Genomic DNA, 22,868 nt, shown 5'->3' on the forward strand with positions numbered 1-22,868 from the left:
AATATGAAGACTAAATAGGGTAGAATTTATTCTTTAAAAAACGAATGGTAAAATCTGCAGCAGATGACTTTCTAATCCATACTGTATTTAATTGGCTGTATTGAACCATACTACAAATTAAGTCTTCTCTGTAATTTATTCTGTCAGACAGTAACCCTGCAAACAATTTGATACTTCATTTAAACATTGGCAAATGGCTCATGGAAATACAAAGAAAAAAAGATTTAATGATGATCAGATAAGAAATTCTCTGTTCATAGGATGAATCCTATGTGAAATGCTATGAATTAACCCGAGTCATTTAGTCATTGAATATTTATTGAGCATCCACCGTAAGTAGTGCATATCTTAATGTGACTTGGTCTTTCTTTCTTTCTTTTCTTCCTCCTCATTCATTCCCTTCTTCCTTTACTTCCTTTCTTCCTTCCTCCCCTCTGCCTTCCTGAAAAATTATGTAGCATTTACTGTTCAGAAGGTGCAGTAGTAGGAGCGGGGGTAAGATTGAGAAGAACCAGACATGGACCTTTCTCTGAAGGGTCTAACATTCCTGAAGGAGAGAGAAAACATGTGCATAGATGCTCCCCACACTGTCCTGTTCTCAGAACCTAGCTGCCTTCGCACAGTCAATTCTTTCTGCCTAAAATGCCCTTTCTTTCTTATTTTCTGGAGATTTTCCATCTATCCTCGGAGCCTCAACTTAAGGTCACCTCCTTTGTCAAGCCTTCCCTGATGCCCTTCCCCCATTCCTGCCCCAAGCCTATGTGACACACTGGGCACACTTTTAATATAAGGCTTGTTGTATTATATTGTGATTGCTAGTTTCTTTGCCTACCTGTTTTATGAGATTGGGAATGAAGAAGGAACTATGTTTTATTCACCTGTGTAGCCATAGTACATAGCAGGAGACCTGTAGCATAATAGGCACTTAGCAAATACACATGTCGTGAGTAACTGGATGAATGGATACATGCGAAAGAAGCGCAAAGCATCCTGTGTAGAAGGACAAATGGAGTGCAGTGAGATCTAGGGATGGGAATTATTACTCAGGGAAATGCGGTATCAGGGCAGGTTCCTTGGATGGGCAACACGTCAGAGCTATGCCTTCCGTCATAGATCCACTATAGTTCTGGGAGCTGATGAAGTGTGGGCCAGGGAATCTGCAGAGAAAACCATGTGAGCAATACCATAGAGGTGGGAAAGTACAAAGTTCAAAGGGAGAGTAATGAGCTCCTTAGATTATCTACAGCAGAGGTTACTTGAAGTTCATGCATAGGAAGGTTAGATTGGATTGAGGACATTGATACCTGGATTGTCGCTGGAATTCTTTAGTGATGACTTCTATCCACGATGCAAAGAAGAATTCAGGACGGGAGGGGTAAATGAAGCTGTGGCAGAGAGCTAGGGTGTTCCTGAAGGCTCTACTTTTAAGAATAAATACCTGCTTTGATTTTGGCAGTAGTTTAATATCTAGACTAAGTTTTCCCAAGACAATAACTGTTTTCAAAAGGAAATGTGGAAGAGGGACAACCAGTATCTGCCTTTCCTTCACCCTCTCCTCCCACTCTGGCCCTTATTCTCTGGTTATTCTCGCAGCCACCTCCAGAACTACCTGCAAGGCCCCGGGAACTGACCACAGAAGCACTCCAGGGATGGAGCAGTTCCTATGCCCTGGGACCGAGGGCTGCGCCTCGCCTTTCTGCCTCTGGCTGCTCAACAGGTGCCAGAGACAGCCAATTCCTGAGAGTAAACTTCAGGGCCATGCTGTCTTGACCTTTTTCTTTGAGTGTCTGGTGACTGGCCTTTACCCCAAGCCTTATGATTTATGACTCTCCCTGATCTCACATACCTACCTGAATCCAGAACATTCTCAGTCCTCTCCCCTTACCCAATTCTCTCCTTCTCTTGCCTTCCTTGTCCCAGATTGTTAAGGGATCATTTTTTGTTGTTGGATGAGGGAGCCAAAAGTCTAAGGAAAGGAGACTTTGATTCTGTTTAATCTGGCTATCTTTTTGCAATGCTTTGCCATCCTAGGAAAAACAGCTGGGTTTAGTATTGGTCCTGGCACTTCAATCTCTGACCTTTAGTCTCTTCACGAATAAACTCAGGGTTGATGTTTGAGATTCTAGCTGTCTTTGATTGTGCTGAAAAGTCTACTTGAAGACATGGGGCAATTTTGAGGCTCAGTGTACAAGAATTTGCATGATGCTCTGAGTTTCTAAAGTGAATGTGATAATGCAATTGTGGGATTAGCAGAATTCTCATGTATTTGTATTTCTAAGTATCTATATTATGTCTGCATGGTTAAGGTTGGAGAAGGCAAGACATATCCCCTCACTGTTTCTAAATGAACGACACATGTTCAGAGCAATCCTTTTTAACATGTCATAAAATTATGAGAAAGAATAATGCTACAAATATCTTTAAGCACTTCATGCTCACACACACAGCTACACTCTTCAAAGCAGTATTAGAAATCATCAGGCATTAAAAATGTTTTGATTTTAAAACACTTAATGAGGATTCCCAGATAAATTAAAACATCTCCATCTGCTGTCTTTCCTGCTAGGTGATATTTTACCATTGCACAATCATCTCCAAATCTAATTCCACCAGGAAGACTTCTAATCGCAGCTTAATTTTAGAGCAATATTCTACTTGGCAATCAATAAGGCACTGTCATCAAACTTTGATTTAATAGGAAACGTGGATAACATTCCCTACATTCTGCAGAGAGAGATAGTTTCAGGAAAGGAAGAGAAAAACGTCTTTGTCTCCCACTTTCCCCTGCTGCCTACATTCTTACGCACAAAAGCCTACAAATCAATGCCCCCATGTTGTGCGAATGTAAATCTCATCAATTTTACATCATTAAGACCATGAAAAAGCTTCTACTCTTTGAGCAATTTTCCTCTGCTAGCTAAATATGTCCTCTTAATAAAACAAAAATTAATGGATCCTAATTATTTTGCTTGCAAATATGTCCTTCTTCGCCAGCTTATTTGTGTTAAAAACTATTAGACTTAAACATTCATTTTATTGCCACTGGAGCGACTAGGGTAACTGGGCAGTCATACTACCATTAAAGCATGATGTCCAGGGGGCAGTGGTAGCCCGGGCAAGCATGAAGCCAAAGAGAGAGTTCTAAAGGTAGTTAGAGAGGTGAGTGAATGGTCAGACCCTGGAAGTTTAAGGCGAGGCAGAAAATTCTACTGCAGCCAGTGATTTATAAGGTCAAATGCCTGGAAGGATTGCAGCTGGCCAAGAGATGGACATTTTGGAAGATCAAAATGTCTAGAACTAAGGCAGTGACTATCATGAAAGCCAGAGGCCCACTGTGCCAGGAGGCTGGTTTTGTAGTAGGAGGTCCTAATGGCTTAAAGGGATTTCGGAAGAAGGAATAAGAGCTTAGAGAACATCTACTCCAGTGGTTCCCAGTGTTTTCGTAACTAACTTCTGTGTTACGTTTCTCTCTTCCTCCATGAACTCAGTAATGGGGAAGATTCTGTCTACCAAAAAAACTGCATTTGTAATCATCCATTTTCCTATTTGGACTATTTAAACCGTAACTAATTGCCAATAAGAGAATATACTCCAATATGAGCTAAGGAATATTAACAACACTAGCTGATATAATTCAAAATACATGGCCAGTAATTTTAGCACTTTAGGAGGTCAAGGTGGTGGATCGCTTGAGCCCAGGAGTCTGAGACCAGCCTGGGTAACATGGCAAAACCCCATCTCTACAAAAAAATTAGCCAGGTGTGGTGACATATGCCTATAGTCACAGCTACCCAGGAGGCTGAGGCCAGAGGATCACTTGAGCTTGGGACGTAAAGGTTGCAGTGAGCCAAGATTGCACCATTGCACTCCAGCTTGGGTGACAGAATGAGACCCTATCTTATAAAACAAAAATTCCAAATAAACTTGGCATTTTCATTTGCATGCACATAGAAATGTATAGACTTATTAGGAATAATTACAGATTTCTGTTTAGTTTTTTGAGATTTCAAAAATTGCATGGGGCCTCTTTTTATTACCTTTAATGAACCCTATGGACCCAGGGCTTTGAGTTATGAGCCATTGATCTGGTTTATACCTCCCATTTACTGAAGGGTTAAACTTGAGGTACAGAGGGGTACAGTGGGTGACTTGTGTTTACACAGAAGCTAGAATTCAAGCCTCATGATGCCCACCCAGTATAAGGACTTTAAATATACCATAAGCATCCAGATGCATATATAAGCCTTTACAGAGTACTGTTGAATGAGGATTGTTTTAAGTATGTTTAATATAGGAAAATAACCATAAAGATCACCATTACCCAATAGGATGGTGAGCATTATTTGTTGAAGCTAAGATAATAAAGGTCAATTATAAAAGATTTTCAAATTACTAATTATCAATTTCAGTTTACTTTAGCTCAGCAACTATGGGCCAGGCACAGTGCAAGGTGCTAGGATGGCAGGGATAAGGAAGACAGAACTGGGTAAGAAAGACAGACAAGGAATTATGCAAATATATCAGAGAAGGAAGACCTGTGATGGTAAGAAAATCCAGGGGCAAACATTGGAGGAATTTATCAGTTCAGTGTTACTAGAAAGTAAAGTTCTACAGAAGCACAAAAGAGGGTGGAATTATTTCTGTCAGGAGAGAGAAGGCAAGCCTCGTTCAGAGGAAGTTTGACACAGGTGGTTCTATTTCATGTGTCCATTGAAAGAGAAATAGGATTTGGGCAAGTGAATAAAATGAGTTGATATTGCAGACAAAGGGACCTACCAATGAAAAGCCTGAGAGATATGCATAGCTCGACCTCTATCCTCAATGGTGACTTTGGACTAAACAGAAAAGAGCATTTATTCCTCAACACACTCTATCACCATCTGCTGGATGGTGTTGTCACAGGCACATCCATAGTTCTATGAATGTTAATGATACTCCCTGGAGTTGTACAGTATACATCCTCCACCACAGCGCACACAGTCCCTGATTATTCAAGTATGTTAAATGTCAATCCAAAAGTTGGACTGGGATGTGCCATGAGAAAAGAGCCAACAGAAGCCTAGCCACTGGACTAAACTGGCTAGCTCTAGCAAGCTGAATAAAGCACCGATGCAGATGCTTATTCAGCATATGAACAATCCTGTGTTTTTCTCTGGTCACAGCATTAAGACCATAGAGGGAAGCCTCCATTTCTCAAGGGCAGGCATAGCTCTTTTTCTTTCCATCTGGACTAAACAGCTTTTCCAAAGCCCTTTGGGCCTGTTCACACATAGCTGAAACACATTTCTTACTGATCAACAGCTCGAAGGGAAAGTCCCCTGAAATATGTTCTTCTTTTTTTTCTCTGATAGGCCCTTCAGCATCATCATGCTGTTCATGAAATATCCTACATTGCGAAGGACATTACAGATCACCGGGCCTTTGGATATGTTTGTGGGAAGGAAGGGAATCATAGATTTGTGGCCATAAAAACAGCCCAGGCGGTGAGTATCCCTGTCCAAGAAAGGAGCCTTTCCTTGGAACTCTAAGGGGACAGTCCAGTGACTCCATTGGTCTTTAAGAGGCCACTCTGAGATATGACCAAGCAATGTATTTCCACTGAAGTTGATGCTCACATTCCCATCTAGAAAAGATAAACAGGCTTGGAGCAAGGAAACATACTCATACCCATCTAGTTTTTTTCTTTTTTTTCTAATGGGTATTTCCTAATGACTAATTATTTTCCTTTCTGATTAAACTGGATGGAGGCACCGTATACAAATATGTTTCCTTGTGCTCATAGCCTCATTTAAAAAGAAAATAGGAGAAAACAAATAGCTGTTTTGCATAAGGCCTGCCCTAATTTTATTGTATTCTAAACCACTAATAAATAAAAGCAATGCCTTTTATGCTTATGATTGTTATGAATTTGCAAATATAATTAGTTGAAGAAATGAACTTTAGCCTAGATGCAATTTGCTAAACCAATATAAACAAGGTAGAATTAATTAAGAATGGAATGCTTTCAGATTAATAGAAAAAGGAAGGGCTGCAAGTTGTCACTACAAAAACAAAAATTGGTTGCTGCCTCTCAGTACCATTCCCTTATGATGTGCCTTACCACCTTTCACTCCAGGCTGAACCTGTTATTCTGGACTTGAGAGATCTCTTTCAACTCATTTACGAATTGAAGCAAAGAGAAGAATTAGAAAAAAAGGCACAAAAGGATAAGCAGTGTGAACAAGCTGTGTACCAGGTATACCTGTGAATTTATCCTTGTGCTGGAGAAGATCGGGGCTTCAAATAAACACATGTGAAAACTGACAGTCACGCCTTCTCTTCCTGCTGCCAAGTAGGAGTAAACAAAGATGAAAGATTCCTGTGTAAATTACAGGACCCAAAGCAAACCATTAGAAATTATCCCTTATTCTCTTAAACTCTAGGCATGTTGGATGAAGTGAAATCTTGAATCCAGAGAAAGATTTCAGGGGTAGAGGACAAAGAAACACAATTGCTTTTGCTTCTGTTAACAGCTGAGGTGGAGGTGGGGTGGCTCTGAGGGTTTTGACTTAGCTGTATATTTTTCTACCTTGATGAGCCACCAGCCTCTTCTGCCCAGAGCTGGTTTCTTTACTGTCCTGTGATTTCTGAATGCAATCTCACATCTGTTCCTTTATGTCCTCTGCTTTTCACCTTCCCTCTCCTTGCTCTGCAATAGACAATATTGGAAGAGGATGTTGAAGATCCTGTGTACCAGGTAATTTCTGAAACTAGTTGGGGTTTTAGATTCTAGAATGGCTAGACCTGTGCCAGAGCTGTTTTGTCAGAAACCTGAAGAATCCACTGACTGCAAAACCTGGAGAGAGACCAAGATTATTTCTGAGGGTGAGGGCTGCCAACCCCTCCAGGAGCGAATTTCCATAAAAACTAACAGAAGTTTGGCCGGCATCGGTATCTTGGGATTTGAAGATCCGCTTCTCCCTTCTTGCCCTGCCTCAGCCCGCTTCACAGCCTGTAAAAGTTTGATCCCAGAACTGAATGTTTTCAAGAGTCTCTTGAATATTCTGAGTTCATTAGAGAGAATGTGAATAATGAGGTGGCTTCTCTAAGAACCAGAGGTGGGGACTGACATTATGGTAATGTTTGGGCACAGACCTGAAGGATGGTTTCTAAGCGCTAGAAAGGCTATGAGGAGGGCTCTCTGACCCCCGATGGGGCAAGCTGACCCTCTGATTACCTGGCTCATGCCATAGAAGCTGTTGGGAGGAAGGAAAGAGTGACCCTAGAGACACTTCTACCCATAGCTTTCTCTCTGGACTCTTTTCAAGATCTGCAGCTCAGTGCTGAGTAGAGAGACGATCTCTCTTAGGGTCAAGCATGTGCTCTGTTCAAACAGAAATGCAGAAAAAAAGGGAAAAGACAGCCTCTCCCTCCCCTGTGCTTATTTTCAAGGAGAAAAAGAAGCCAAAAAAAGTGACTTTTTGAACAAAGGAAAATCTTGAACTTACATTTCTAACTGGGATGCATAGGTGTCATTTGTGTGTGTGTATGTCACAGATGCATATTATATAAATGCATATTTTCACACAAAAAGCTGATACTGCTACAATGAAAGCAAAATACTATAGATAACTTGTAGAAGAAAACGTGTCTAGTATATATGGCAAACAAAAGCCAAAGATGTACATAATGACATGCTCTTGATTTAGAATGCCGAGGGGCGACGATTTGTGTAGAATATGAGCTTCAAGCTCTTGGCTCACTGGCTTGCACAGAACGAAGAATAATAGCCTTTTTGAAATGTGTCAGTCCTGTAGAGTATAAAACATGCACGTGGAAAAATCGATTTAACGTTCTTAAAAGTGATAATGTAAAATAAGGTGATATTTGTGGAATAAAGGAGTTTGGGGCTTCTGAGCTTTGCAAAGTTTGTTTAGGATTTTGAGCCTTAGGGGAAAAGGGATGACCCTCAACTATAACCCATACTTACAAAGTTTGGGATCCCAGGCATTCCAATGAGATAGGATTCTCACTCAGCAATACCAACATATTCAAATATTACTGAGACAAAATGCCATTGAATGAAGAGGCTATATCTTCAGAAAGATCTGCAAAGGCTTGATATAGTCACTGCTGAAACACCAGCAGGCCTTTGCAGTTTTCCTTATGAAAGGCAGGAACGTACAAAGTACATTGTATTTCAATAATTCACTGTGTCTTTAAGGTGTTTTCTCTTGTGCCTGCTTCTTTAATGCTCACTGTGATTAGTATCTTGATTTCCAAATGCTTTTTTTTTTTCTTTCTTCTTTTTCACCTCTGACCTTTCCTTTCTTGCTGCTCCTGTAATAGTACATTGTGTTTGAGGCTGGACACGAGCCAATCCGTGATCCCGAAACGGAAGAAAACATTTATCAGGTATAAAATTGCTTGCCTTTCTTACCATTACACTACTACTGGTAAATGCATGAGTGCACTGATAGTCTGAAGAACCAAGGGTTCTGTTGGTCATTCCTGGCTTGTTAAAATGCCTTTGAGTGAATTGGCTTCTAGTTTACCGGTAGTTTTCATGCCTGTTGTTGAGGTGTTTAATAGCCAGTTAGGTAGAGTGTTTTACTTTTGAATGGATCTTAACTATTTTAAGTAGAAGCAGAAATTAAATGTTTCATTTTACTAAAGTACTACATTGGAGAGCTGGTGTCCATTATACAATTAGGGTCCTTTATTTCTCAAAAGAATGTACTCATCAAATTTCTTAAAAAGCCAACTCCACTACTGAAAACAAAACACAATTTTAGTTTCAAATGCGATGTGAAAACAACATTGAGAATATTAATAAAAGTACAGCTGAAGGTTGTACCCTTATTTTTAATTGTGCAAAGAAAACTGAACTTTTCTTTTAACTCATTTAATTCTCACGAAGATGTTATAAAGTAGATATTTTAATTCTGTTTTTGTAGAGGGAGACTCAGAGAAGCCGAGTAGCTTCCTCGGGATTGTACAACTATTTAGAGCCAAGATTCAAACCCAGGCATGGGTGTGAAGGCGAAGCTCTAGCTCCTTCTGCCACAATCTTCCACCAGAATGTCTACATAATTGTAGCATAGCAGCATATCAAATAGATATGATGACCTGCAACTTTTCATTCATTAGAATTGTAGTCCCAATTTGAAATAGAAACGTTATAGGAGAAGAAAAGATTTTAATGTATTTAATAAGTGATTTTAATTTTGTTAGTTGAGTGGTCTATTCTGCCTTGGGTGTGTATTACTTGCATAATAAAAGTAAAACATATTTCCAATTTCTATCAAATGCATGGAATTCTAAATGACTAAAATATAATGTTCTACCAACAACTTGATTTCAATCACCCTTGTCGAATAATAATCTAAGTATTTCTCTCCACTGAATCCATCTGGATTCCATTCAAATATGAGGTTGTCCTTTGAGGTTTTGTTCAAAGTCATGGCTTACCAAGTATCTTTAATAGGAAAAGTTGCATTTGTCCTCAGTGTCAGATTTTAAAGTATATACAACCTTACAGTAACTGAATATGAGGAGAAAAAACCATTAACCAGTCATCCTAGGAAGAGAGGGCTCCTTTTAAATAAAAGAGGCTTTGCAATATTAGCAGTTTCTGAATCCAGACTTAGCTATAGTTGGCAGGTCCCTATTGAGCCCTGTGGGACTGCAGTGGAGGTGGGGTGGGGAGAGAGACATCCTCGTGTACTGGAAAGACCTGCTTTAGCTGGTGGAGAGCTGGGTTGTAGTCCAGGCTCTCTTGCCAACTACCTTTGGCTAAGTGGTAGTGGGCAAGGCGCTTACCTTCTCAGATTCAGTTTCCCTCATGATAAAATAGGTGAACAATTTTTCCCTAACTCACAAACTCATGTGTAGGATGGAAAGAAGTGTCATCATGGGTCACAGAATGTGGAGTCTGGCTGTGTGGATTCAGTATCTTAGTACAAGTACCAATTTAGCCATTAATTTGTCGAGTATTTTTCCTTCTCTAGGCTTCAGTTTACTCATCTGTAAAATAAGCAGGTAAAACCCAGGGCTCTCTCAGGCAGAACCCCTTTCTGTTTTTGCAATTAGTGCCTTACCATAGGACTTTGATTTTTCTAGAGAAGCATGTTGGCTTGTTTTACGGTACAGTAAGACTCAGAAATGGTGGAGGTGGGAAAATTTGTGTGTACACATGCGTTGATGGTGGACCAGCTCTGTGAATGGAGTTTACCTGCAATATCTTAGCTCTCACAACAACCCCATGTGGCTTGATTCATTATTCCTACCTTACAGATAAGGAAAGTGAGGCTCACAGAGATAGGTATCTTGCCCAGGGTCCCAGAGCTAGCAAGAGGTAGAACCCCCCATTGTAGGTCCCTCTGACCTCCATAAATAAAGAAATAAATCCTGAGGCTGCTCTCAGCTCAAAATCCCCTGATTCTGAGTTTCACAATTAGATTCTATGTCCCTTTCAAGTCACTATCTAAAAATCACACTTGTTTTAACAGCTCTGACCTCCAGATCTTCCCATCTGTCCATCATTAACAGGAAGCTACCATTTAAGGGAATGAATATTTTATCTCCTTCTATTGGAAAGACCTCTGGTCATTCTCTTCTCCTGCTTTGCCAGTCTGCTGGGGCTCAATTTACGTAATAAGAGATAAGCTCTTGGGCCTGAAGATAAGGCTGGGCTTTTAAGGGGCTGCTATTAGGAACCTCATTCTTTTTTTTTTTTTTTTTTTTTTTTTTTTTTTTGATGACTTGTAAGTGTTCCTTAGCTATTTCTCTTGAATTGCAGTGTTTGTTATACTTCAGCTTGGCCCATCTGGTGGTCTCAGCTTTTATTCACCTCCTTGTTTTCTGGAGTGAGGCAGACAGTCCTGGAGACCTTTAGCTGTTTGGTGACCTTAAGTGGAGAACATGATTTTTGTATCTCAATTTCCTGGGCTATGAAATGGGGATAATATATTCTCTGCTCCTAGAAGTGATGTGAAAACATAAAACAAGGAGGAGAGCAGTTGGTTCATAGTAGGTTCTGTGTAAACGTGAGTTCCCCCTCCTTCCTTGAGTGTTGTCAGTTTCAGTTGCTGTTGAAGTGTCTTATGATCATGTTTTAAGTGAAATAGAACATAACTTGCTCACCACATGTTGTTGGAGAGCCTAGCAGAAATCCTCAAGCTTGCTTCACTTTCCTATTTATAACTCCAACAAAAGGGAGGCAGAGGCTTTTGAGTAAACATAACTTCTTTTTTTTGGAGATTTTTTGAGTAGTTTCGTTTTCCCAACTATATTAATAATAATAATTTTCTTTTGCTTTGCATGCCTCAGAAAGTTATCAGCTGTATTAAAGTTATCATCCTCCCAATACAAAACATTTTTACACATCACTTAATTTTGATCCTTCCATTAATGATGACATAGGAAAAACAGCCACAATGACTATCACTATGAACATAAGAAAATCAAGTTCCCCCAATTTAGATGCTGAATACAAGGTCAGAACCTCTGATTCTGAATCTAGTATTCTTCAGTACATTATCAGGCTTCTGATATAAGCAAGATTTCAGCTTTCCACGTTGGCATTCTCCAAGTTCATTCATTCAAAAACCACTGTTCACCATCCAGTAGTTCAAGTATCATTATTTTAAAATGATGAGTCTCCAGGAAATGTTACGCAACAAAGCCTGGAACTGCCTCTCTACACTATTAATTAACATGTTGCCAAAATAAAAGTGTCTTCTGTGTGTACAGTATGTAATGTGCTGTTTTTAGAGTAATTTAACATCTATTTACTTGTTCATACAAAAAAAACATTATTTATAGAAAAAATGAATGACTAGACACATGGAGACTCACATGCATCCAGCACAGGGATGGGATAGTGACCATGGCATGGCCCCACCCTCAGAAGTTTATGGACAGTCCCCTTAGATGCTCACCATGGGCAGATGGGGCAACTGAAGTTCAGAGAGAAAAGTGACTCTCTGAGTTGTAGTCTGTGGCAGACCCAGGATTTGGAATCATCTTCTGGTTCCTTTTGATCTGAAACTTTTATGTCTCTGTAACTTTGTGTTACTGAAGGCTTTTGTGTGAACAGAATGGAACAGCTAGGCAGAGATGAGAGCCAGGACCATGCACCTTAGCACTCATGGGCTGAATTTTTGGCGATTAGGCATTTCTTTGTTTCACCAATATCTACACCTGTGGATACAAGGATAATAAAATGTCCGACCTGTCCTCAGCAAGCTTATAGCCCCTGGAACAGTTACAGTGTAGTGCAATAACGCTCGTGATGAGATAAAGCACGCTTTATACTCTATTTCAGTAGTCTGACTACTTTTCCATCTCCCCCAATAAGACAAAAAGCTCTGTTAGATTAGGGGCCATATCTGTCATGTCACCATCATTGTCCCAGGCAAAGCATGATGCATGACACATAATACGTACTTAGCAACTTTTGCTTTTTAATAAAAGAATGCACTAGAGGTTGCGGGAGTACAGGGGAAGTCTCCAAACAAGGCCTAGAGAATCAGGCAACGCCTCCAAGAAGGTACCCAGCTAAGATAAATCTTAAAGGACAAACAGGCAGATTGATATCTCACCCACGGGAGAGCCAAGTAGAAAAGCTTTTTCAATTATGCACAGTTTGGGTTTATCCTTTCCACCGCTTCTTCTCCGTTTGCAGGGATAATTGAGAGGCAGCTGCAGTTCAACTGTGCTAAGTGCCCATAGTGAGCAGTGAATTACGGGCAACAGAATGTTCTTCCTTTTGCTCAGTAAAGGGTGAGCTTGTAAAAACAAAAGTGAGGGCTGGCAATTTACTGGCCCTCATTAACGAGGACTCTGTAGGCATTCTTAGAGGATTTCTTTTAGATGGAGCTCAGTTATCAGGAGCGAAGAAATGACATTCTTCGCTGGCTGCTTGCACAGTGAAGCTTGCAAGAACAACTCTGGATGTGTACCACCAACACAGCCATGCTCACTCAGTCCTGTTTTCTGCAAGAGTGTACATGAGCTTCTGGGAATGCCGGATGTCATGTTAAAGAAAGGCCTACTTGAAACAGCTGTCTGAATAGTGTAGCGGTCAAATGGCAAACTCCCTGGGCTCAAACTCTTGGCTCCCCATTCACAGACTGCAGGACCCTCTCCAGGCCTCATTTTTCTCCTCTGCAACATGAGGCCAGCTGAGTTCTTAACTGGCAGACTTGTCTTGAGGATTGCATGAGAATGTAAGACACAAGTGTTTAGAACAGCACCTGGCACATAGGAAGCACCCAGTCCATGTTAGCTCACATTATTAATGATAGATGTCTTGTCTGGCTGCCAGAAAGAGCTGCATTTGAACCTTGTCACTTACCAGCCTTGAAGATTTGGGCAAAGTCTCTAACATCACTGAGCCTCACTTTCTCCTGTTAAGTAGAGATGGTAATTACAATTTCTTAGAGTTATTGCAAAGATTTTAAGTTAAATAAGATGAAAAATGTCAAAGGGACCTAAAGAATAAGCTCAAATTCTTACTTCTTATAGAACAAGGGTATAGTGAGCTACTTCAAACCTAAAAGATACTTTTCCTTCACTATTCCCCACATTCCTCTATAATATGTTTGTCATATATCTCAGCAGACATTCACTTAGCGCCTACTGGGTGTTAGGTACTATGCCCGCTCTTTAAGAGCTCCCAGTATGATGGAAAGAAAGGCATGTTGTCAGACCATTATAAAACCACTGCTGGCTGGGCCTGCAATGAGGGTGTGAGCTAAGCTGTGACAGTTGCTGGGAAAGGAACAGCTAATGAGTGCTTCCAATCTGGAATCTTTCAGTAAAAACCCTTGGTTGACTCATTTGAAAAGTATTCAACATATCCATATTGTTAGTATCATAAGATGTGTTCATATATATTTATATAATGTGTCAGTAGCTAAAGTAATTCTTCAAACACATTACAGTATTATGGTATCTAATAGTGTTGTGTATTTAATATCCATTTTCTCCCTCGATCCTCGGAATAACCTGAGTAGGAGGCAGAGCTGATAGTGGCGAAGCTCGGAGGAGCTCTGTGGCCTGCTCAGGCTGTCACAGTTAGCTCACAACAGTGAGACCAGATGGACGCGTAAGGGAAGGACGGAAGATACAGATTAATGTTAAAAGCCCTCAAGATCTTCTGCATACTAGGCCCACGCTTTCCATACCACTCATAGGCCCCTTTCTTCAATGAAAACCTTCCATATTTATCAGATGGCTTGTATATGATCCCAATAGACGCTGTGCTTTGTGCTAGGATTTTGATATTTGCTATATTTAAAATAGCCTGGATCTCAGACTCAGCCTTGAACAGTTTAAGCTCAGCGACACACTGTTTCTAATCACTTCGGGAACAGCATAGCACCTCCCTGGGCCTCATTTTTGCCTAAGGAAATGAGGATTTTGTTTTCACCACGTGACTTCTGAAGTCTATGCAGGTTTTTAGTCTTTGATGCTGCGAGGAGCCCAATGGCAGAGATGACCTGTAATATAAACCTTTGTTAAATGATGCCCACTCCCTCTCCCCATCTGATGTCCCTAAGGGAGGAAGCCTGGCCTGATACTTTCACAGTCAGAGCAGGTTCCCATAGGCTTGTCTCAGGGGTTATTCTCAGGTACCCTTAGCTAGCTTGCAGGTGAAGTCTGGTTGCTTTGTTCTTTGAAATTGCAGTACCAGAGTGTTTTGACTGTGCCGAATTTAATTTTTTCATAGGTTCCCACCAGCCAAAAGAAGGAAGGTGTTTATGATGTGCCAAAAAGCCAACCTGTAAGTGTAAGTACATCTCCTCTCTACTGCCACGTTTCTGCAACCTGGATTCACAGTAGGCTTTGTCTGCAGTCTGTGGAAGGAAACTCTTTTCCTGGGATGAGTGTCATGGCCCACATGTTTCTGCTGTGATCTGCATGCTGGGGACTCTTCAGTGGGCTAGAGGAAGGAGCCATGAGGCAGAAATGGTAGCACTGAGGAAAGGGTGCCAGTCTGGATGAAGGTCTGGTCCTGTGAGTGGGAGTGAGTTGAATCATGCAAAGAACTCTATCCAAGGGCTTCAAGGTCACAGGTGTTCTAGGGCAAAAGTCTCCGGCCGTGGTTTTATTATACGTGGTCAAGGGGAGGATAGTGTTTTTGTTGTGGAAAGAGAGATGCCCATCTAATTTGAAAGTGATTGAGAAGTTTCTAAGGGACAATGGGAGAAGGGCTGGCCAGGGCTTTTGGGGTATACAGAAGTTCAGCCAATGGGTGAAAATTTTGGAAAAGGTCATGTGCAGGGGGCTTGTGGAGAACCCAAGAAGCATACCACATTAAGGACACCAAGGTCCAGTGTATCTGGACCCCATGTGCTGGGGGGACTCCTGGGAATCTGGAACAGAACCAGAAATTCCCAGCTCTGTGATACTGCTCCAAACCACTGAAGTGCCAGAACTCATATTTAGGACCTCCAACTGGCACACAGAAGGCAACTTCTATACATGATTCAGGCAGTTCTATGGAGCCAGTGAAGGCTCTTGGGCAGGGGGCATATGTAACCTTCCCACAGACAAGGACCTAGTGTGTTCAGTCACTATTGACCTCATTCATCTCAACAATGTGTGGACAGAGAAGGTGCTTTGAAGTCAGGTAGACCCTCAACAATTTCAGCGCTGTCCCTGACAGAGCTCTTGTGAGGCTAAAATGGTTCTACCTGGAACACTGTTAATCTGTTCTGGACCCCACACTGTGAGAGACATAAAGACAACCTTGCATGTTTCACGATGAGATTAACAAGGGGATGTGAAACTCTATCCCATGAGGAGCAGTTGAAGAATACAGAAATGTTTGGCGTGGATAAAAGAATCCATAGATATGAGATGGGACTCCAAAGGTCACTGTATGGAAAAGGCATTACATGGTTCTGTGTCAGCCAAATCCTGAAACTGAGACCAGCGGGTGGCACTATAATAAAGTCAATTCCAAGGCTGGGCGTGGTGGCCCACGCCTGTAATCCCGGCCCTTTGGGAGGTCGAGGCAGGTGGATCACAAGGTCAGGAGCTCAAGACCAGCCTGACCAACATGGTGAAACCCTGTCTTTACTAAAACCACAAAAGTTAACTGGGCCTGGTGACTCATGCCTGTAATCCCAGCTACTCAGGAGGCTGAGGCAGGAGAATCATTTGAACCCAGGAGGGAAAGGTTGCAGTGAGCCGAGATCACACCACTGCACTCGGGGCAACAGAGCGAGACTCTGTCTCAAAAAAAAAAAAAAGAAACAGAAAAAAACAAGTCAATTCCAACTCAAAGTGAGGCTGACCTTCCCACAGTCAGAGCTGCTCAGGGGTAGACCAGCACCTCGGAGTGAGCTCACCATCCCTGGAGCTATGCAAGCAGAGCCTTGCAGACCACTTATCAGAAAGATCACCAGAGTGATTCACACATTGCATAGGGAGATGGACAGGAGAGCTCTGGTTGTCCCTTCCAAACCTGAGATTCTGTATTCTCCAATTTGGGAGTCTTTCTGATCCATTCTCATCCTTGCCTGCCCGTTTCTGCCTTTTCTTTTAGGGAAACTTCTTTCTGATCAGTGTCCATTTCTCTCACCCACTCCTCCAGGATCTTGAAACCACCATCCCCCACCTAAATATGGCTTCTGAAACCTATGTGTGTTTGTTTTAATGAAAAAGCATATCCAGATGCAGGCCCCTTTGCAAAAACCCAAGTCTAGGGACCCTATTCTGTGTTGTGCTACTCTGAGAAACAGCGGTTTTTCTCCTGAGGCCTCTGTACCTCATCAGGCCTCCTTGTTACTGAGACATTGGACTGCTCTTCGTGTTTCAATTTGGTGCAGCTCCCATGACACCATTCTCCACGATTCAATTTGTGCCTGAATTGCCACATTTGCCCCTAACAGGTTTAGATACATAAAGAAACATGCTCCATTTGCTGCCTTGGCTTTTCTGAATTTATTAACATTTCTGGCCACACCATCTCCATGCTTAATAGCTCCAGGAAAAAAAAAAAAAAAATCCAAGCTTCTTTGCCTGAGATACACAGGCAGACTGCCTGAAGGTCCCCTCTCCAGCCTGTGTATCTAATCTACCTCCTCCTGGTCCAGTCTTACTGAAATCATCTGGTTTGTTTTTTTTTTACCCCTCCCCACTCTGCAGCCTTCCCCCAGCATTCCAACTTTACTTCAAGCTTTGTGTTCTTAAGGGGACTTTCTGGACATTTGCTCTGAACAGCAACAGAAAATCACCCCTGCTGTTGTGATATCATTCCTCTGTTAATAGTACTTCTTCCCTATTACTTCCCTGAATGTCCTGGCGTCCTTGTAATACCGGATGCAAGCCCAGGGCCTGGTGTTCGGGAGCCAGGTGCAACACAGGTGCTTTAGGAATATTTAATACATACAGGAATGCCTCTATCTGTAAAGGAATTTATGAAAATACCTGGTAGAATTAAGAAAGTACCTGTATTTCTGACTCCAAAATAACGATTAAGGAAATGCACTTGAAATTCTGCTTGCAAAATATCTGGGCTGCCTGAGTGGCATGCTGTGGCTCCCAACCCACTGTTCTCTCAGAGTCCTAGAACTGACTGATGGTAATAATGACTTTTCAATTAGCTATTTTCAACATTTTCAAAAGTCTAAGAGAGGCTGGAAGTAAAATGCTCAGGCTATTGTATAGAGACAGGTGTCTGCAGTTGGAATCTGGGATCCTTATCTTCCTACCTATGAGACTTTTGATAAATTTCCTTGCCTCTGAGATGCAGTGTTCTTATCTGCCAAAAAAGATGATTGAACATAATTAGAGGACAGAGTAGTATATGTATTGGAAAGTTGATCTTACTTGCCTAAGCCTCCCAAAGGTGATACAAAATACCACACATCCCTCCCTGCTCTGGGATCTTCTGCCCTCTGGGCCTCCCCTAGTAGACCTGCCTCTCTGATGAATGTACACTCCTAGGGCACCTGTGTACTCTGAAAATCCTTGCCTCTCACCGTTTGCTCCTTCACCACCATCCCCTTAGCTAGAAAGACAAGTACGAGAGATAACTCAATTAGCGTATGTTAAGCAGCTTCCAGAAAGTCATGAGACTTTCACAAGTTTCCCATAAGAAGGGAAACTGTCCAGTGGCCTGTTACTCTAGGTTCCACCTGGTTTCATTTTTCTCAGGCTTAGGTCTGCACAGAGTCCAGGTGAGAGACTCCACCTGGAGCTGTTTTTGAGGAAATCACCAATCAGGCCAAAAAGAAATGGCCTGGTCTTCAGAATGAGATCTGGGTGTAGTTCTTACCACAGACATTTAATGAAAGTCCTTGAGTAGCTTTTTGCATCTCTGATCCTCTATGTTATTATCTACAAAAAGAAAATAATGCTACCTTTGCTTTGTTTGGAGGATTAAAGGAGGCATTTATGCAAAACCCTTAACAGAAGATGTGAATTAGATAACATGAAAACATATCCACGTGTTGCTATTTCAGTCAGTGCTCTAGCAAACGATTCTCACTGAGCCAGGTATTGGCAACTGTTCTAGGGAATTACACACCCTCTCTGGAAAGGCTTCCCTACCCAAAACAGAGTATTCAGTCTCTCTGGGCTACCTCTAATACTTCTCTTTGCAATGATCCTAAAGGATTGTCATTTTTTTCTTAACATATTCATGTGGTCCGTTGAACTTTGAGTTCCTCAAAAGCCTTGGCAGAGAGCATATTTTGTGGAGCTTCGTAATCTCAGCACCTAGCACAGTGCCTGAACTATAGTTCCCATCAACAACTGTGGTAGTAACCCAACCTATGAGAGATAGCGGGATTTGAATCCTGACTTCATTACCAGCTATGTGACCTTGAGTGAGTCCTTTGCTCTGTTCCGTCTTTGGCCTTCTCAGCTATGTAATGATGATGTGAAAACCAAATTCACTGAGTTCCAAGTGTTTAACTAGATTAATAACAGTGATCACCCAGTGTGCATTAGCAATTAATAGACACTTACTAAATGTTTGTTGCACTGAACTAGTCACCAGGAGTGGTAACTTTTACTCCATATCTCTTGCATTGCGAGTCCATTGAGTACAGGAATCATATCATATTCATGTCCTGATTACAGTGAGCATCGGCACAGAGTAGCTGCTCAAGTGGTAAGTGAATGAATAAAAATAAATGGACAAATGAGTAATTGTGTGAGGAATGAATGAACAAATGAATGCCTATAGACTCAAAGCTAATCTATTGTCTATTAAGTTCTTTTACCATCTGGGGCCAGACACTGTGTCAAACTAAGACAGTGTTTGCTCTCAAAGAAGCCCTCTTGCCTGGCCCTTCTTCCACTTTGTGTTTAACCATTCTTGCCCTTTTCCACCTGCAGCCTCCCTAAATATGTGTTGTTTTTTCTTCGTAGCTTGGATCACCAAGCAAAAGGTGGCCTTCTAAACACAAACCCACACATTCACACACCTGCGTTCACTCCCCTCCTACGCCAGGAACTAAGCATCAGGCAAACAAAACATCTTGCTCCCTTGTCAGGGTTATTTTTGATTTTTGGTTTTTTCATCCTTTCTAGGGTTGGATTTTTCCTTCTGGGGCCCTGTGGAAAATGTTTAAAGTCATTAAAACTCTTTAATTTTCCTGAAGAGAGGCCTGTAACTGATAAAATAGTAGGGACACAATCTGATAGAATTAAGAATCCGTATAGTCCTTCTACCCCAAAACCCCTGTAACAATTTGCATGTCACAGAAGGTTGGAGAAAGGATTTGGGCCCAATGAATTTGCCAGACTCTTGTCTGAAAACCACCATAACTTCCGGATTTCAAGAGCATATCAGTTATATCCTTGCCTTGTCTTAGATAATATGCAATTAGAGATGGCAGTTACGTAGTCCATTTCTCAAACTACATTTAGCTGCAGACTTTCTTTTTAGAACTTAAAATTTCATATGGCAATATAATATACAAAAGACACAGGCAAAAAGAGGGGTCCTATGCACTATCCACAGTCTGTGTATGAAATCACTACTGAATTATGGCAATCAGCTGTTGAAATGTGACATACACTTTCTTCTTTGACCCTACTGTTTTGTTTTTGTTGCTTTCTCTACTTTCGGCCATTATCTGGGGAGATCTATCATTCCAGAGGACAGCCCGTTTAGTAACTGGCCTCCCAATTCCATGCCCTCATCCCTTGAATCTTTTCACTCAGAACAGCCTCAGTGACCTCAGACCATCAGGAGCCCCTGTTTTCTCTCACCATAAACCTCTGTTCATCCTTCTCTTCCACTCCAGTACCCTTGCTGAACTTCTTCTTGGTTCAACATTCAAGATCCAGTTAAAGTGTTGTTTTCTGTCTTCAGCTTTCCTTGAATCCCTAGGGAACTTGCTTTTTTCAATAAACTTCTGCTGAACTTCTTTTTTGTGTTTTTTTTTTCTTTGAGACAGAGTCTCATTCTATTGCTCAGGCTAGAGTACAGTAACATGACCTTGATTCACTACAGCCTCTGCTTCTCGAGTTCAAGCAATTCTCCCACCTCAACCTCCCAAGTAACTGGGATTACCGGCATGACCCACTGTGCCCAATGCCACTTCTGCTGAATTTCTAACCACATTTTCTTCTTTCTTTTTTTTTTTTTTTTTTTTTTTTGAGACAGGCTCTTGTGCTGTCACCCAAGCTGAACTGCATTGTTGCAGTCATAGCTCACTGTAACCTCAAACTCCTATGCTCAAGTGATCCTCCTGCCTCAGCCCACCCAGTAACTAGGACTACAGGCATGCACCATCATGCCTGGCTAATTTTTTTTTTCTTTTTAAGATAAGGACTCGCTATGTTGCCCACCCTGGTCTTGAATTCCTAGCCTAAAGCAATCCTCTTACCTTGGTCTCCCAAAGCATTGGGATTATAGACATGAGCCATTATACCTGGCCTCTAACACATTATACCTGGCCTCTAACACATTTATCATGGAGCGGTATTTTCTAATGGTTCCAAATATGGGCTTTGGCATCAGAACAACGTGGATTTGACTCTCAGCTTTACCATTTTCTAGCTTTGTGAATGTGAGTACTTAAGTTAGTCTCTCCAAGTCTCAGTGTCCTCATCTGTAAAATGGAATTAATGTTAGTGCCTGCCTTAGAGTTTTTGTGTAAATATTAAATGAGCTAAAGTATATGAATGAGCTCAGTACGATAAGAATTCAAGTGCTGTAGGCTGTTACTCAGTTTCTTTCCCCTATTTTTCTATAAGGTTCTAGAGAACAAGATTCACTTCTAGATTGTCTCTAAGGTAACTCTTCTTGAGGTTTCCAACTTCTTTGAGATACTGCTTGTGAATCTTCTCCTCAGGGAAAAAAAAAATGTATGCAGGAATAAATTTTTGTAGGACTTAAAGCCAACAGGATCCCTCAACCTCTTAGAGCCTCAGTCAGCAGCTCATCATCATTCTTCCATCAACATAGATAAATCAGTGATATGGAAAATTTGATGTTTCAGAGCATTCCAGAGTCTTGGGGCAGCAGAAGTTAGAATTTACTGTTTTTTATTGATCTCCTTCACCTCAGTGCATCAACTGATGGGTACACAGTTTTGTTTTGATGAGCTAGGGCACAGGTATAGATGGAAAGTGGTTCCATCTCTTTACTTTTCTTCTTCTTATTCATTCATTCTTGCCCTGGTTTTAACCCTTCTTGGCATATTGATCCAGGATGCTCAGCTGTGGTTATCATCCTTTCTTGGACTTCTTTCTCAAATAATACGTTTGGATGCTTTTGGTTGTGTATTTTAATTTGGACCTGCGATGTCTCTGTCTTTCTAGTAGATTTGTTCTCAAGGTCATGCTATGTCTTTCTCCTGCATCCTTTCCTAGGAATTCTGAGTCAGTATAAGGATTAATCCTACCCACTGCTAGAAATATACATTCCATCTACTTTTCTGGTCAAGGAAGCTGAAGGCTTGGCACAGGGGCTGACTTCTCTTGTGACCGTAAACACATAGGTACATTTTTATGTCATGGTCTCTGAAATCCAACAAGCAAAAATGCTTGCTGAGGGGAAATGCTAACTGGCTGGAGAGACAGGGAGATTTCAGAAAGGAGGGAATAACTTGAGCAAAGCCTTGAAGGATGAGCAAGATTTGAACAAGCAAAGAAGAAACAGAAGTACCTTCTGGGCAGATCACCCAGGTCTTTCTGACTGCTGAGTCCATACTTCCTCTACTTAGCAGTGTCTAGAGCTGGTTGACTTATCACCAGTTTCCATCTCAACGAGGGGGAAATACATGTAGTCTTTGTTTCTTCAAGCTGATAATGCTGGACATATTCTTTAGGCAGATATCCTGGCTTTTTTGTGACTGTTAAAGATGCACATTCCTGAGTGGAGAGGAAGGTGTCTGCTAAGCGTCCCATTACTGCATTCATTATTCAGTGCTTTTTACACCCTGTTAGTCATTGAACATGATTCAGGTCCCACAGTGGGTCTTCGAGTAGAGCATTGCATTCACAGGGCCCCTCAAGTGCTTATTTAAGACTCTATCATGCCCCGTAGCACTGAACTTGGTGGAACTTAACCTTCACAGACAACTGTTTCAATGACACAGACCTAAACCTTAGTGCAACTTATGTCATTTTCACTTGAGAAATACTTAGCGCTTTTCTTCTCCCCTCTCTTCATTCCCCCACGTAATATTCTTTTGGCTGAAAAAGATCTTTTATCCTTCACCTTGTAATTTTCTAGTTTCAAAGCCTTTTATGTAGTTGTATGAGGCGTAAAAGACTTTCTAATTATCACTAATAACCAGTCAGTGAATTCTAGCAGAAATATTTTTGGCCTTCAAAAGACTTTCTTAGGCCAGGCGCAGTGGCTCATGCCTGTAATCTCAACACTTTGGGAGGCTGAGGTGAGCAGATCA

The 22,868-nt window shown here is 41.4% G+C and overlaps 1 protein-coding gene across 10 annotated transcripts in view; it reads left to right on the forward strand.

The window, feature by feature from the left end:
• Window positions 1-22,868, forward strand: part of DAB1 (DAB adaptor protein 1) — a 1,264,232-nt gene that overhangs the window by 1,182,574 nt on the left and 58,790 nt on the right. For 8 of the 10 annotated variants that reach the window (XM_032297127.1, XM_032297126.1, XM_032297131.1 and 5 more), the window contains 5 exons: window positions 5,352-5,483; window positions 6,116-6,235; window positions 6,698-6,736; window positions 8,329-8,394; window positions 14,717-14,776. In XM_032297127.1, the coding sequence (XP_032153018.1) occupies window positions 5,352-5,483; window positions 6,116-6,235; window positions 6,698-6,736; window positions 8,329-8,394; window positions 14,717-14,776 (417 nt within the window). The remainder of the gene's footprint in view (window positions 1-5,351; window positions 5,484-6,115; window positions 6,236-6,697; window positions 6,737-8,328; window positions 8,395-14,716; window positions 14,777-22,868) is intronic. The other 2 variants (XM_032297135.1, XM_032297136.1) reach the window with 1 other exon arrangement.

The sequence above is a fragment of the Sapajus apella genome, unplaced genomic scaffold, assembly GCF_009761245.1.
Source record: "Sapajus apella isolate SASKATOON/1434 unplaced genomic scaffold, GSC_monkey_1.0 scaffold36, whole genome shotgun sequence".
Classification (NCBI taxonomy): domain Eukaryota; kingdom Metazoa; phylum Chordata; class Mammalia; order Primates; family Cebidae; genus Sapajus; species Sapajus apella.